The sequence below is a fragment of the Oreochromis aureus genome, linkage group 2 (genome assembly GCF_013358895.1).
Source record: "Oreochromis aureus strain Israel breed Guangdong linkage group 2, ZZ_aureus, whole genome shotgun sequence".
Taxonomy (NCBI): domain Eukaryota; kingdom Metazoa; phylum Chordata; class Actinopteri; order Cichliformes; family Cichlidae; genus Oreochromis; species Oreochromis aureus.
The window spans coordinates 4,366,000-4,382,597 of NC_052943.1; the positions used below are offsets into that span (position 1 = coordinate 4,366,000).

General features: G+C 42.8%; 1 protein-coding gene across 1 annotated transcript; it reads right to left on the reverse strand.

Annotated features, from left to right (window-relative positions):
• Positions 1 to 13,600: 13,600 nt before the first annotated feature.
• Positions 13,601 to 16,559, reverse strand: fgf20b (fibroblast growth factor 20b). Its single transcript, XM_031751461.2, has 3 exons — positions 15,622 to 16,559; positions 15,278 to 15,381; positions 13,601 to 15,129 (listed from the first exon to the last, which is right to left on the reverse strand). The coding sequence occupies exons 1-3, from the start codon at positions 15,896 to 15,898 to the stop codon at positions 14,884 to 14,886; spliced, it is 627 nt and encodes a 208-aa protein (XP_031607321.2). The 5' UTR covers positions 15,899 to 16,559; the 3' UTR covers positions 13,601 to 14,883.
• Positions 16,560 to 16,598: the final 39 nt, after the last annotated feature.

A 16,598-nucleotide genomic window follows, 5' to 3' on the forward strand; every position in this document is an offset into this window, starting at 1 on the left:
GGACCAGGCCATGTGTTGGTTATATGACGCTTGTGAGTTTTTCTTATTATACAGGTTGTGTTCTTTATATTAGGTGTGTAACCAGTGAAATCCTGGCTGATGAACTGTTCTTCGTGACATTCTGATCACATTTGATTTTTAGGCTCATGAGGAAGACTTGTTCAGTTTTTCCTTTCATACAATCCACGAGGACCATAATTACAAATCATCCAACTCTAACTCACTGACTCTTTGTGACTGAAGGAGCTTGAATCTGTGCACTGAAATTAAACTGCCCCAAGATCGGCTAGCGGGCTGGTTAGCCCAGCTAGCCTGGCTATTTATGATGTATAATCAAACATTTACTGGAACCTGATTTAAATATGGCCAATCTCAAATTCACATCAGCTTTTCCAGCATGTCCAGTTGGTCTTCAGTATAGTAATTGGCGCTGTGTCTGCGCTGTGGCTGCGAGTGAGGGGTTTTTAGTTGGAGAATCAACAGATCAGGTGAGGAGTGAGAACGGGAGTACAGATTTCTAGAGGTGACCCTAAAATGGTCCAGAGGTGTATGAGAAGATGACCTTGAACTGGTGATCAGCCAGGCTATTCCCAGAAACTTTTTAAATCATTGTTTGTAGATATATAGAGTAAAAACTGCTGCTAGGTTGACTGGTAGCCAAGCTAGCAGCAGCGCATTATATTTACAGTGTTATCTGGCACCATCATCAGGTCTGTTTATGACCACAATCATTAGCTTGACTGGGACTTTCTGTTTTAGTGGCAAGTTGCAAACATTAGCATGCCGTTATTCCAAACTAATGAAGTAAACACATTTATCCAAACTGTCTTTCTGAGCATGTTAGCAGGAGTTAGCTAGTTAGTTAGCTTAAATCTTCAGTTTTTCTGATTCATTTTTGAATCTTAGGATTTGCAGGGCTTTCTTGTGTCAATGCTGTTAACTCTCCTGACTACTTCAAGCTCCACTGTCACTCCCGTTACAGTCTCCCTGACTCTGTGTGTGTGATACACATCTGGTGACATCTGGGAACATTATCATAGCACACTCTGAAGGCCTGAGAGCGGCGACACAATGTACTGTGAGGGAATCAGTGCTTTCTAACATCAAAGCTGCTACGCTTGTTCTACGTCACAATCAGAGATTCTCCGGCACTGATAAATAAGCATTAGTTTGCCTCTCCCAGTGTTTATTTTTGGTGGTGACGTTTTCTTCTCGAGTCCCATTGCCCCCATCCTCAAACATACCCTCTGAAAGCTCGAGGAACTTTTAAGAGATGAGCACGCTATCTCCTCTTGACAAGTGTTGCGTGAGACCATGTGTGTGTAGTTTATCAGAGCTTTTCTTTGTCTCTTTTCATCCAGCTCCCTATTTCTAAGTTCTTCATAAAACACAGCTGCCTCCTCTTGAGACTAGACTTATCTGTCATTCAGGCTCCCTCCTCTTTTTTCACTGTGGTCTAAATGCGTGGACCACCAACCTCTCATCTTCCCTGAGGAGTAAAGGCAGGGCGATGTGATGGAACAGATGAAATTCTGCTCAGAGCTACGGGACCTGGTGGTACTTTGTCTAGCCCATCTAGATCACTCTGATAAGGTGCCACGATAAGTAACATGAAAGTACCCTGTCATCAGCTTCTTCTCTTCTTTTCTGCCCACAACATCACAGCGCGGCGAATAGACAATACTTTTGCATGTCACTGGCTTTCAGCGGTAAAAGATGGTTTTAAATCAGCATGAAAGAGTTCTCAGGCCTCGTCTCATAATTATCTACTTCACTGGGTCTCCTGCTGTCCTCTCCGTTAGAACCACATTCTTCAGGTTCAGCTCAGAACCCGAAGCTAACAGTGATGTTTTATTACTGATCTGAATCTGTGAGACTACATCTGACTTCACAAGGCCCTGACTTGTGAGTTGGACCGATGTCCTGAGCTGCAGTGCCAGGACAGCAGATTTACGCTCACTATTTTCCACCCTTAGCAAAAGCATTTTGTCTAAATTTTGCTAACTTTATCTGTTGAAAGCAGTAATAGTTTTCTGTCACAGTAATTATTTTTTAGCATCAATAGTATCATTTTCACATTAGTATCTCTCAGCACCTTTCTTTTTTGGAGATTTAAATACTTTTGCTTGGACCAGTTTGTTTCAAAAACACATTTTTTTTACCTTAACTGGTTAGATGTGGGCTACCTCCCTAATACGGTGTCGCCATTTTTCCCCCATTGGAATCTTCTGCAAATGCCAAAGGCTATTTTTTGCATTTGATTTAAATTTTTTAAAAGGATGTGTTGCTGAAATCTTTCCAATTTACAGAATGACAAGCCCACTGCCAAACCTGAACAAATTAATTATGTCAGCCACTCTGCAGACATCCAAGCATACTCCGGTCAGCTCTGTTCTGATCTCGCGCAGCATCCTTGTGGGTCAGACCAAAGGAATGAGGTGGTCTCTGTGAAAATAAACATTAACTGTGAGATGTATTACACCCAATTGTAAAACATCCACCAATGACAACATAAACCCTTACCTGTCTTCCTTCAGGGCCCGGGATTGTAACTGCTACTGTGATTGGTCGCTCTGGGTGAGGCATGTTGGGGAAATAGCATGCCTTTCTCTTCACAAGAAAACTGTCTTTGTTTGACTCTGACAGGGGGAATGTGTGGCTAAGCATCTATGTGGCACTTTGAGCGCTTGAAATGAGTCCCCAGTATTTTCCTAATGTGCGCAAGGAAGCGCTTTGATCCTGGATGTCAACTCACTGGAAGATAGTGCTTTTCCTGGTTTCTTTTAGAGACAAACTGAGTTATTTTTCAACTAATTTAAACCAAGACTGAGAAATAAAAGTGTCAAATTCTACCTTTGAATACTGACACAAATTAGCTTTCTTTAATAATGAAACCAGGTATTGTCTTTCTTTTGCCCAACAATTTTTTTTGCATTTCAATATTACAGAGTGGTTGACCTGCCTAGCTGGCAGCAGGTTTTTGATCACCTCACTGATAACTCTGAATCCAATAAAAACACACCTGGGTTATTGAAAGACCAGAGCCAACCAGACAGAATAATGTGAGCTGGACCAGCCTATTAGTGCAAGCATAGTAAGCATTATAGGGAAATGGCAAGGAAATAAATGGCTCCCCTCTCTAACACTGGAACATTTGAACAACTCCCCAAACTGTTCTGCTGAGTCCCAAAGCTTTGAAGTGTAATGTCTGCCTACTGAAGCAGACACTGTTCATATCTCCTTGGTTGAGGCATGGGAAATGAACCCGAGAAGCAGAAGTGAAGGTCTACAAAGCTTAAATATGATATTTCCTGTGTGTTCGGTGGCTCTGTTCTTGGCCAGATCTGTATGGTGATTAGTTACTGGGACGTGGAGAGGTATGCATGCCTTATGAGCAGGAGGACAAGGAAGAAGAACCTCATCGAAACCACTCCCTGTCCAGCTACTGCTAATCTTTGTATTCTACTTATAGCAGTCACTGATCTGTGAAGGATTTTCTAACTAGTCCTGGGTGTTATTAGAAACCACGTATGTCCACATTATTAGATCTCTTAAAAATCTGCCTGAATTTTCCTGTAATGTCACTTTGAGTTTGACATCTGGGGTTTAGGGTTTGGAAAGGTCTACAATAAAACTGATGGCCACATCCAGTTTCTGATTTGGCCAACACTTCATGAGCACATACCTGGAAAACAAATGGCATCTACATTAGCCTGATTTTGTGTTTAGTGTTCATATCCACATGTTAGCATGATACAATGCTCAAACTGAGCTCAGCGTTAGCTCAAGTGGTCCATGGAGTCAAGATCAGCCAACATTCTCAGCAGATCAGCAAAGTCCCGCATTATAGCGCCCTGTCTGAGCTGCTTCAGCCTGAATATAGTTACCACTGCCCCTGCAAGCTAGTTGGCAACCCACCCAATTTTTTGTTATTTGCACCATTTCTGACTTATATATCATCTCAGTTGTCCTTGATGTCTGCTCTGTTCTGTGATTCACATTCTGCACTCTCTCCACCTCTTCAAGTGTAGTTTAAGGTCACACCATTGGTTGTTGCATGCTTTGACTATGATGTCACCACATTTCCTCAACAATTTACGTCTAGTTTTTGCTCGCCACTGTTGCCGTCACGAATTGCTTTATGTTTCTTTGATTACTAAATCAGTACTGATGGAATAATGTTCTTCTCGTTGGTGGCACCTATTATTCCAGAGAAAACCAAGGCATATTTGTCATCACTTATGCACCAGTATAAATAGTTATGGGGTTGCAGCGATGCCCCAGTAGGCATGTGCAACAACCAATATGATGACCATAAACTAAGCTTTACAAAAATCACGAGGTGCAAATCCAACCCAAATGACAGCAGAGCATTTCGACACCAGCAGTTGTCACTATTGGCATGTGCTACAATTCGTGAGGACATAAACTGGGCTCTGGTTTTCAATAACTACATCACAGAACAGAGCCAGACTACAAAAAGTGGTCCTGATAGAACTATGAATATGAACTATGAAAAGTTATATACTGAACTATGTTTGCCTCTTAAACTGTATCTTTGCATTTAACTGAAAGCACTAATGTGTCTCAGAGTTGCTGGCATGGCTCAGCTGCATGTTGTAAAAATAGAATAGCAACCTCCTTATAATTAGTAAAAATCTCAGTGGTTGCAGCAACCAACTTTTGATCGCAAGGCGATTGCAAAGGTCACCTTTGACAACTTATCGCCAACTGCACTTACTCTCAGACAGTTTTTCACATAACTGCTGTCTAATTTATAAACTCAGGCAGATTGCCCATACACTGCAATCAGTTTGAGTCAGTCTGCACTGATTTCTCAAGTTCTGTTTCAAATCTATGAGGTTCTGGCTGAATGTATGTAAGTAGTTAATGTGAATTTCTGTGTATGTAGAAAGCAAGAAATTTCAGATTTTTGCCAATTTATTGTAAAGATATTGCATTTACTTGCCAACCTGAACACGTTTAATTGACACTGATAGCAGCATGGCTCCATCCTTTTGCCGTTTTATCGCTGTCTTGATGCGCCAACGTCAGTTTGAAGACAGCAACTAACTGTAACTGTAACAAATTTGCAAGGCGACTGCATAGTGAGTCAATTAGTCTCCAATTACTGTGTACATTTCTCGCACATGCCCACAACCGAATTTTCAGCCACAAAGAGGAGGATATGTTTTCAGTGGCAATGGTGCACATGCTAGCTGGCTTGCAGACAGCATCAGATTTTTATGAGGCCTTTAACGTGCACGAGTTGTGATGGTGCTTGTTGTGCATATGTGCGAAATTTTCATCTTCAGCGAAGAAGAATTTGGTATTTGAAAAGTTCACAAACTGCCCCAACTAAGGGACAGTTGGTGATGTTGCAGTCCTTATATTTGTTGAACACGCAACTTGCCAATTCACACCTCAGGTATTACACCGTGTACGCAACATGCTCACCGAACTAGAATTGTTCTAAAAAAGTCAAAATCTCAATCTTTGAACGGCGCGTCCTCTTCTTTCAGTCTCTTTTAACTCTTGTGGTTTATCACCTGTTGCGGTTCTTTCGTGGTTTTTCATGTTGCCTCTGATACTGGAACAAATGCAGGCTTTGGGAAAATAAAGGCTTGTTCCAGGCTTTGCTGATTAAACACTGAATCTGTGATAAGCGGGAGAAATCAGCAGTTGTGAGCAGCATGCTGGGATGGATTTTGATTGATATGGGTCCATTAAAGAGTCTTCTAAAGATACTGTCACAGGAGTTTTGATCACACATGCTGGCTGGGAAATAATCATGTTATAATTCCATTTGAGAGTTTTTAAAGTCATTTTCATTGTCATTCATCCAGTTTTCTCATCTGTTTATACTAGAAGAAGATCCAAATTCTGTTACTTTGTAAAAGGTTTCCTAATCTAAAGAAAGGTCTAAGAATAGATCCTCATATTGTTGAATGGTCTGCACACTGTGAAGCTCCCTGAGGTAGACTTAGTCTGGTTTTAGATTGTATAAATACAGACCTGATATGAGTTAATGCTATCTTATCCAATAAACCCATAAGAAGGCTTCCCCTCGCTATTTTACAAAAACAAAATGGCCTTCAGTTTTACAGTTGGTGGTATCCGGGATGTGCAGAAGTTTGTGTCCAAGTTAACCGAGGTTTAGCACCGTCCACTAGTCTTGTGTGTTGTGGTTTAAAGGTGGAGTCAGTGAGTTGGCTGTGTTAAACCGCCCGTCTCGTTGCCTCTGTAGTGGAGTGATGTGTCTTTCCTGGCCAGGGGATTTCCTTCTTCCAGAAGCACTCAAAGTTATTACTGTGGAGGAGGATCTGAGCTCTGCTGCAACGCCTGTTTGAAGTTCGCCACAACGTTTTGCACCACTAACACTCCCAGAGATCACAGCGAAGAGCAGCCACAGCAGCAGGGAGCACACACACGCAGACGCACACACCGCTGTCTGGTTTCATTTTAATGTGATGCGAGGTTACAGCCCTGATAACAGTTGTGCAAATCCACTTTCACCCAGCTTTTATATCATATACACTTAACACTATGCATAAGTGATGTAATTAGGGATCGTAGCATTTATAATGCAGCAGATTACAGGTCTATTGATTCACATTGATTTCTCTGAAGTGGTTTCTGTGTTGGCTCACACTCCTTTCTATTCTCCAAAACAACAAGCGACTCAAGCGGCACCCTCAGAGCCTAGTGACTCGCCGGGGCTTGTTCATGTTTAGCCCTGTGATTTATACAATGCAACTATGTAAGAGCTACAGATTATTGTACTGTATGGCAAAGCCCTGTTTACTCTATCTGTAGAGCAGTCTTGTCATAGGAGATAAGCTGTTCACAATCACTAAACACACTCTCCTAGAAGGGAAAGGAAACTGAGTTTTAATTGTTTAACTTAAGGATTACTTGACAAGAACTGATCTAAGTGCAAAAGAAGTTTCACACTTTAGAGTGAAGCTATGCAAATCCCTACAAACTCTTCTCTCCCCGGTTTCTTCTGCAGCCCATTTGTCTTTGTACTTCTGGCAGCGTGATCTCCAGATAACGTCATGTTTAGAATATGAGTTTCTAAGTTCAAACAGTGCTACACAAATATTAGGCTGTCGTGGTTTTAAATGCTTAATATGGAGAGCAATTATTGACCTTTCTCTGTTAGATGGTAGTTGTTTTTCAAATGTCTTTTATAAGAGTAGTCAATGGTAAAATAGCTTTCGGGTTACAGGGAAATTTTTGCATGCCTAGCCAGATGTCCCAGTCGAATCAACGTCTAAATTTTATGTACTCTCATAAACCTAGAGATGTGGTTTGTATTTAGTGTTAGCATTTGCAAACTAAGATGGCAAATGTGCTGTAAGACTAGCATGTCAACATGGTAAAAACCTTAGCATGGTCATGTTAGCATCAGTTCGCTAACTGCTGCTGGTATGACCACAGGTTTGCTGACACTGAGATTTTAGAGTGTGGCTTGAGTCTTTGCATTGTGTGATTGTTAGAAAGTACTTTAGCTATGCCTCGGAAACCAAGGATAGAGAACTGAGACGCTCACATAAATAGGAAGTGATTTTGTGTAGTATAAGAGGTGGACGTAACTACGGTGACATGACATCCAAAGCCTTGAGATGAACATTTTGACTGTATTCGTCATTAAGCCAAAATGTCTCCATCGCCCCCTGGTGTCTTGCTGCAGTACTGGTTATAAACTCCGCCCTCTGTGTGTGTTTGAATGGGACTGGGATCAAACTAAAATGCTTTCTGCCATCATCATCATCATGGTGATTTGGGTTTAAGGGGTCACTTTTCTCACAAGTTTATTTTTATTTACTGAAGTGATGATGTAAAATTGGGGCATGCCATCATAATTCACGGTTTTCAGTAACAGCTGCTGTCATGGAGAAACTTGTTTCTTTTTTGTATATCGTGAGGAACAGGAGCATTTTTGTCCACTTTTTTACAGTCACTGGTCGCCATCTTGATTTCAAAAATCTGGATGGGATGAGAAAGGGCGGGTCTAACTGTGAAAAACCACTTGCTCTACAACAACAAGTTGTTAGCCAAAGAGCATAATAGATAAATTTTGTATGACCAAGATTTACAAAACAGACTTTACTTTTATATTCACTGTGACCCGAGATGGATGACAGAGCCCATAAACACATCTGGAAAAAGTTAACAGGGCTCAAAACAGAAAGCTGTTTTCCCACAGACTTCTATAGGATCACGTCTTTTTTCAACCACAGCTATCGCCCTCTGGTGGCCTTTAGAGAGAATGCATTAAGAACGGTCTAAGGCAATTTTGCAATGGCTTCATTTTTCTGACCCGCAAACTACTCCCATGTTTTATACTGACCATGAGTAAAAAGCAATAAAAACAAAAACCTGTGAAATAATCATGCTTTGAAAACGCGAGCTGAAAATATTGACACTGAGCCCAGTGCCTAAATGTACTGGATAAATGTGTAGCAAGAAAAAAGGCAACAGAGTTCAGGGAAACAGAAACACTTGAAAAAGAGAAGAAGGTTAAATGCAATAATGTCTCACAAGCTGATATTTAAAGCTAGAATATTTGCTTTCTTCACTTTCCTTTCACAAGGTGAAAAACATGCAAGATATCTTTATATAAACTGATTTCCTGGAAACAACAGCAGATGTTAAAGATCACAGATATAGTTACGACTTTTAAAGTTGATATCAAATAATACAAATAATTTTAAAATGTGTGATCTCATCTCATCTTTTATCTGTTGCCCATGCTCTTCATTTAAAGCATAATCACTTTTTTTTAAAGGTACACATCAACCTGATTCTGTTTTTACTTTAGACTGCTGCAGCTCAGAGCCTCTCTGTGTGGACGAAACAGTCAAGCAGTGGAAAAGTTTTAAGTGTTGCTGTTGTTCTGTCAGCTCAAGCAGTTGCTGTTCTCAATGAGAGGAAAACAAAAAACATCTCTGAGCCCGTAAGAATGTTCTGTTGTCACACGCAGGAATAATTAGTGGTATTCTCCGGATTTGGATGTTGGCCAAAGCACGGCATTTCATCTGCCACTGTGAGCTGAACATATATTGGGTTCAAATGAGCTGAAATGGCCAATAGACGTGCAGGGTTTCACGGTGAATTCTTCTCGCGTATCGTTTTTCTCTTCCCCCGTCTTTATGTGGCTCGCTTTAAGCCCTCTTTTCTCTCCTTCTCCCCTTGTTTTGTTATTTTACCTGGAGGTGCAGGTGTGAAAGGGTGAGGCCGTGGAAAAACATTCGATTCCGTAAGCTTGTCATGAAGGAACCCATTGACTGACCTCTGCATCTTGGCACACAATGACAAATGGGTTTGCAATTTTCCGCCTGACTGAGGGGCAACAAAGCACATTTCCACTTTCACCGGTAGGCAGCGAGAGTACAGTCTCCCTCTATCTCACTTGCTCTTTAACCAGGCGGTAAGCGTTACACATAGCTGGACTCTTTACTTTGGCGCCTTCTGCCCGTACGGTAAAACAGACAGTCCCACTCGGTGTGATGTATCAAGGCAAACATAGTTAAGTGAAAGCCTGACTTCACGCAGTGAGGTAATCTGTTGATGAAGACAAGAAAGGCTTGTTTTTCTTGCATCACATTTTAAGACTACTGCTCTTTTTTCTGCTCACAGTCACTGTCACAAAAGCTCAGATCATCTCAAACTGGTTTCTTCGCCATGACAGTGATTTCACTGTACTCACCAGATCTCAGTCTAGTGGTGCACCTTTGCGATGTGGTGGAACGCCACATTCACGTCATGAACGTGCAGCTACTGTGTGATGCTGTCATCTCATCTAAACCAAGCTAGCCACTGTGTCTTCGGTGGACTTTTGCACTGGTTAAAGCAGCTGCACAAATTTCAAATAACTTAAACATTTAATGGAGTCATTATTTGTTGTTGTAGCTGCCTGCAATCTTCCCAAATGACCAGATTAGAAGAAAGACAATGCTCCAAGTGAACGTGAAGTCTGTTATATCTAATATGTTCCAGCATTTCTGAGCTACACAAGCTCATATATTTTATTTCTCTGTGTGTTATTCTGTTTATGCATGTCTGAAAATGCTAGCTGGTGTTCCTTTTTTCTTTCAATTGCTTCCAAAGTGTCCAAGAATGTTAAAAGTGGAAGCTATGGAAATGAACCAATTGACCTTTTTTCTGACCCTAGAGATCTCCACGCCCTGCGGGAGCACAAACTGTCAGGCTGCAGCAGAGTTGGGAAATCAAAGAGATCTGTGCTGTTATTTAGTGCGGCGGCACCTTCAGACCTGCTGCCACTCCCCCAGCATGGATTCCACACACTTTTTTTTTTTTGCCACACTGCTTTCAGTTCAAAGAGATCATTTGGTGTTAATGAGAATGGCAAACTGTTTAGGAACCACAGCGGCTGGTTTTATTGCTTATCTTGGCATGATTGCACAAAAAAAAATCCACTAGTGATCCAGACATATTTGCATATTTGCAGGGTTATTGTGTGTGTGGGTGTTTTGCATCTGCCCTGGTGGGACAATCCAGCCGAGGAGCCCGGAGTGGCGATTATGTCCTGTAGGGATAACCCGCCATGGTGCTGAGAGCCTAATTGATGCCTCATGCTTTTCGGGAGGCAATTATAGCATCAAAATGTCAAGACCTAATTTGTGACTCTGTAATGTGGACACGCAGGCCAGAGGAAATGGTGACACGGCTGCTCCGGAGGGACTCACACACTGGTTTGGTCAGCAGATGTGAGGGGCCTCTTTAGAGTGAGCTGGTGGACACAAGGAGGAGACAAGTTCAAAAGTCTAAAGTGAGGGGACTTAATAAAAAGATGCAATTTTTATTCTGTAAAACAGATAAAGTTCATGGCTTTAAACTATAAAACAGGCAGATGCACAAACATTTAATCAGAAGTGTGCACTCAAGTGTGAAATTTAAGCTTACCCATTATCCCAGTGATAAATTAGCACACAGTACTGACATATAATAATCGATCAATCAACGCTGCATTAGCACATATTTATATTAACAACTGATGAGATTCCTGTTTGTAATATCAAAGCTTCAGCTCTGCGTACCGTTTTAATGCCTTTTAGCTCTTTGTTTTGGCCACAGCCGGACTGTTTTGCTTCACTCTCAATGGCTTTCTTAACTTTGCTCCAAGTGCCGAGCAGACGGTTATTTCCAGTGACAAAAGGCTCAGCTGCACTCTGCCAAACAGGAGACAGAGCTGTTGACTGGATGTTGGCACAGTGGAGCATTTAGCATCTGTGTTACGGTTAGGTGTTGCGAGATGAAGGTGGAGCTGTAATTATCAACAAATCCGGACATAAAGATGATTATTGACTCCACAAAAAATAATAATTTAATTTGCAAAGTGATTAGAAAGTGTGAAAAAGTTTTATATTGTCTTTTACATTCTCTTAAACCCTGTTATCTGTGTGTGATTGGTGATTACAGTGCATCATCAGTGGTATATACTTTTATCGACACCCCGCTGATCTCTGTGTGATATTTTTGCTCTGTTAGATCCTAAAAATGGCAGCCGTGCATTTGTTCTGCCAGCTCAGATTCCTCAGCCTCCACCAGGTTCTGTGTGTTCATGTCCCTTTAGTCAAACAAAGCACCGTCAGTCACCGGCACGTTTCGTGCCTTGTTAACCGAGACTCTAAACTCTGCAGAAATGTGCCCCGGCTCCTTCTCCTTTCTGTACCGCACAACACCTAAACATGGCTGTTTTCTACTAATGTCTCCATGGAGATGCAAACAGAGGAGCATATTTTCCACTGGAGCTGACAGCTCGCGATGTGGAGTGTCAGTAAATCAGGTATGCCGGTCTAATTGCCGCCTGCGAAGTGCAAAACCACAAAATCCTCTTAGCTATGACACTAAAAATAATTGAACTCTAACAAAGTACAATGCAGGACGTATGAAAGACACTTTTTTTTTCTTTTTCAGGGCACAAAACATGAATGACGACTGGAAGCTTGGATCAAGGGATGATATTTGGGAAGGCTGGCTGTAGATTTTTCCGGAATGCCTCTCTCTCCCTCTCTCTGTGTCTCTCCATAGACTGGGATAAAAGCCTAAAAGTATCAAGTGGATAACGCTATACTTACACTTCTGCTGTAATCCCCATAAACACACATGCAGCTAATAATTTGTGCGCACAGCAATTTACTAAGGAATAAACAAACAACAAAGAGCCTGAAATCAATAGTTGCAGGATTGCAATGACACAAAGCTGCAGGCACCATCCCTGTGCAAACACAGTCTTAGAAGTGGCCACAGCTTTAAAGCAACAGGTGAGCTTCTCGGCACCTCCCCTGTCTTCCCCAATGCAGCCTTCTAAATATAGAAATTATGCTCTCTGATAATTGGGGGCAGACAACAAAGCCGGCTATATTGCCACCCTCCTCCTCCTCCACCTTCTGCTGCTGCTGCTGCTGCTAAGTCATGTCCCCAGCTGACAAACAGCAGGCCTGAGATCAGAGTGTGAGAGCTTGAGTGCTGAGGGAACACCTGCGCTGCCTGACTGGACTGTGAAGATAGACGAGGAAGATCACTGACTTCCACACCTGCCAGTGGACTCATGCCATACCCACACCCACACATTCACACAAACTTGATTTGCTTTTCCCTCCCAAGGGCTCTTTAAGGCCGCCGCTGAGGACTCGATGAAAGTCGGCGGAGCATCCATTAAGCATGGCAGACGGCCCTCCAGAGTGGGTGTGGACGAGGGGGTTTAAGTGTTTTCAGCGAGGAGTCGCGGACCACCTGGAGGACGAGGAGGAGGAACAGGGGGGGAACAAAAGCATCTGTCTAAAGGGGCCAAGTAGACTCAAAACCCCCCACCAGTTTAACAAGTGCCAAAGAGCACTTCTGAGCATCAGGTATCACAAGTCAGGATTTTCAGCATGTTTAAAGAGATGACCTTCAAAATGTGAAAAGGGGGGGCTTACGTGCTTAGATTGGACAAAGTCTGCTTTTCATGCCTACACAGGCAATGGCGACAAAGCCTGCACTGAAACATTAGTTTTGTTGGAGGTGTCGGGAACAACAACAGCAAAAAGCTCCAGGTCAAAGTCACGGACAAACTCTGGAAAACATGGAACAAGACAGGAACAAAGCCCCTTTTTAAAAAACTGAGTGTCTAAAGGAAGACATGCTGTAATAGGCCTGTGTGCGTTTACTGGATGGACAGGGGGATGTCCACGTGTGTGCAGGATATATAATCCACTCCTGGATGCTGTCATTAATCGACAGCGGTTGATGTTCAAGGTGTGCAGGTGGGAAAGTCCCACAGTATCACTCTGTAGACGGGAGAGAGTTGGCAGCAGGGTTGACTATCCATATCGAGACAACCCCACTGGCTCACACACTCACACACACGCTCAGTTCACAGACTGATCTTTCATGCTTCAACACAGATCTGCTCCAAACCGTGGAGGAAACTGTGTACAGATAAGAGATAGTGGCTTCTTAAGAAGCCACCAACTGCAATGTAGTTTTCTTTTGATGTTCATGTGCAATTAATATTTTGAACATAAAGACATACTGAGAAAAAAAAGAGAGAGAGAGACTACAATTTCTTAAAGATGTCTTGGCCACCTGGACATTCTTTAATAGGACATGACAACAAGGCTACAAATCTCAAATTGCAAGCAGGAGTTTCTTAATCCTTATCGCCCTGACCTCTTCTTTTTATGCAAAAGTGGCAGGACCCGAGCTAAAGGTCAGATTTTATTTGGCTCCGATCATGTCCTCTACGTTCGGAGCGTTCGGGAGGGAGGCTTTGAAGTTTTATGCATCCATCAGGTCTACGATTCGTCTCCGGGTGTAATGGCATCCATAAAGAAAGACAACATTGATCTCATAAGCATGTTTAAACTGTTGAGAGGCAAAGTTAACCAGTAAAGCACACCTTTTTTTTTTTTTTTTTTAAATACCCCCCCCCCATATCGATTAATAGGTGAACACACAGTGTGCGATCGCTACCCTTATAAGCTCACAAACACAGCATTTTAATCAGAATTTGAGCAATTTATTGTTCATAGTGTCACTTTGCTGACTTCAAATGTAACAGTAGTTTGGTTATAATTGCTGTGTCAAAAAAAAAAAAAAAGTAATTCACAGTAATCACATTATGATAAAATGCATGCCAGATGTGGGAATCTTTTCAAAAAATTTGCTATTGTTTTTCATAATTTTTTAGTCATTAGTACTAGCTGAATAAGCGACAGTTCAGTTCAGTGTGTCAGTTTTTCTATAGTACAGTTTCTAGTGGGCTTTTGTTTTCTATATTATCGTTACGATTCTAGCTGTAAAAATATATTCTCAAATAAATAAATATATAACATAAATATGTGTATCTAAAATGAATAAATAAGCTTTTACACTTTGTTTTTTCAAACAGGTCTAAAGACAGGTGAGATTAAAAAAAATCTGTATTCCTTCAAAGTCCTTCTGATCAAGCTACGTCTCTCTGACTGACACTGTAGTACCATCTTGTAATGTCACAGATTCCCACAGACTCCACACCAGCTGGCATCTCTGTCCAACCGAGGAGATACTCCATGACCGTTCAGGCCCGCTTCCTATTTGTCTCCTAATCCACGCAGGTACTTTTGTGGAAACAAATGACGCCCTCATGCAGAGCGTGCAGACATTCTAGCCTGTCCTCCTGGCTGCTGAGAGATGATGGCCCGTGCATTCCTACAAGAGGCCCCCCACCCCCTTCTCCGATGCCTTTATCCCCGCTGGTCGGGCTGCTGTTCGCCAGCCTGCGACCGGCCACATCCCCGCCTGCGTCCCTCCTTCTTCCTTTCTGCTCCCATGACTCCCTGCCAGGGCTTTTTAAGCATCTATTCCTGATCTGGACCAGGCCTCCAGCTCTCAGCTGTGTCCCAGGATATCCCTGTACAGCTCTGGCACACGCTCGGGGTCCACAGGCCTGGGCAAGAAGTGTGTAAATTTCTGGTGCCGCCTGGATTTAGTCCCATCCCTTGGTGTCCCATCTTTATTTAATGCCACAAAGTAACGCGTCCCTTTGTCTCCGTGCTTGTAGCGGTTGGATGAGTACGTGTTGTACCAGTTCTCCTCAAACTGCTCCCTGAAGACACAATCAGCCGTGAGCTCCTTCTGCAACATGATGTGGGGGAAAACAGAAACACACATCCCAGTTATTCATTAGGATTATTAATTATAGAGGAATGAAAAAGTCTCTGGCAGGGGGAAAAAATTGATAAATAAAGATTTGAGTAACAGGAATGAGTGAAATGACACTTACAGAGCCATACAGCTCTCCTTTGTTGTTCATCCCCAGATAGAGTCCACTGTCCACCCCTTTAATGCTTATCAATCCAACAGCCAGGCTTATGAATTCCAAAATACCTGCAGGAGAATAACACAGTTGTTCTGTAAAGCCTGGCAGAGATGAAAGAATACGATCAAAGAAACTCTGTCAGCAGTTCATTACCACAATTAATATTTGTAAATAATCAGAATCAGATCGAAACTTGTCTGTTCTAATGCCACTGTTGGCGCGTTTTCTTTCTTCCTTTCATTTGTTTAATCTCAACTACTTTTCTGCAAGTGGAATTATATTTTAAAAAAAATCATCTCAGTATTTACCAAAACGGCTGTGGTCCTTCCTCGTGCCTTGCACTGTGCCATCCGGAAGTATTTCCAGATGAAATCCAGTTCTGCAGTACAACTGCCTCCTCCTGAGAATCCCCTTGAGGTGCGTTAAATCCGAGAATCTGTCCCCAGGTACGAGGTGCTCCTCCAGCCGCGTCTGGCTGTCCGTGAGGAAGAAATGAGAGCCGACTTGTGCGACACCGTCGATGCCGTGCCAGACGCCTCCAACTTCTCCCAGAGTGGCAGCAGCACCACCACCACCACCAGCCATCGCGTCCGAGCTCAGCGGGTAAAGTTCAGAGAGGAGGTCCGGAGGGAGCGCTCTTGCGTAGTAAGCTACCTGGCTGCCACTTACTGCATGTTTACGTCCCTTCTCCTCCTGTGTTACTTAGCACATGTCCCCGTGTGGCAGTCACAGCCTCGGGTTCGTTTCCCCTGACATCAAACACTCAGAAAATCTCAGCTACTGGCTGCACCGACTTCTCCGGGTTGTTGTTGTTTTTTTCAAGGTGCGTCTTCTTCATCAGTTAGAGGTGGGCTGCAGTTGCTGGTCAGACAGCCCGCGTGTTGCATACCTGTCCACAGTAGATGCTCGCGCCTCTGTTGTGCCGCGGCGAGGTTTCAGTAAGTAAGGGGCTCGGTGAACGCTGCAGTGCAGGTAAAAGGAGCTCCTGGAGGTTTTGTGCTCAGAGGCAGGTGCAAAACCACAGGACTCGTAGTGGGCGGGGCTGTCAGATTAGACGTGCCCTTACAGGGCTTTTTTTCCTCTTCTCTTAGTAAGAGAGAGAGAGAGAGAGAGAGTTGTTGGTGGGCTGGTGGCTTAAACTGAGCGCGCGCATCACTTAAAATAAAACTAAAAATAGCAAAGATATAAATATAAATATAAACCACTTCACATCACCTTTTACACGAGATATAACTCTACATGTAGTTTCCCCCCCCCCAGCAGTTCTTTCACTCCTACAAATTTG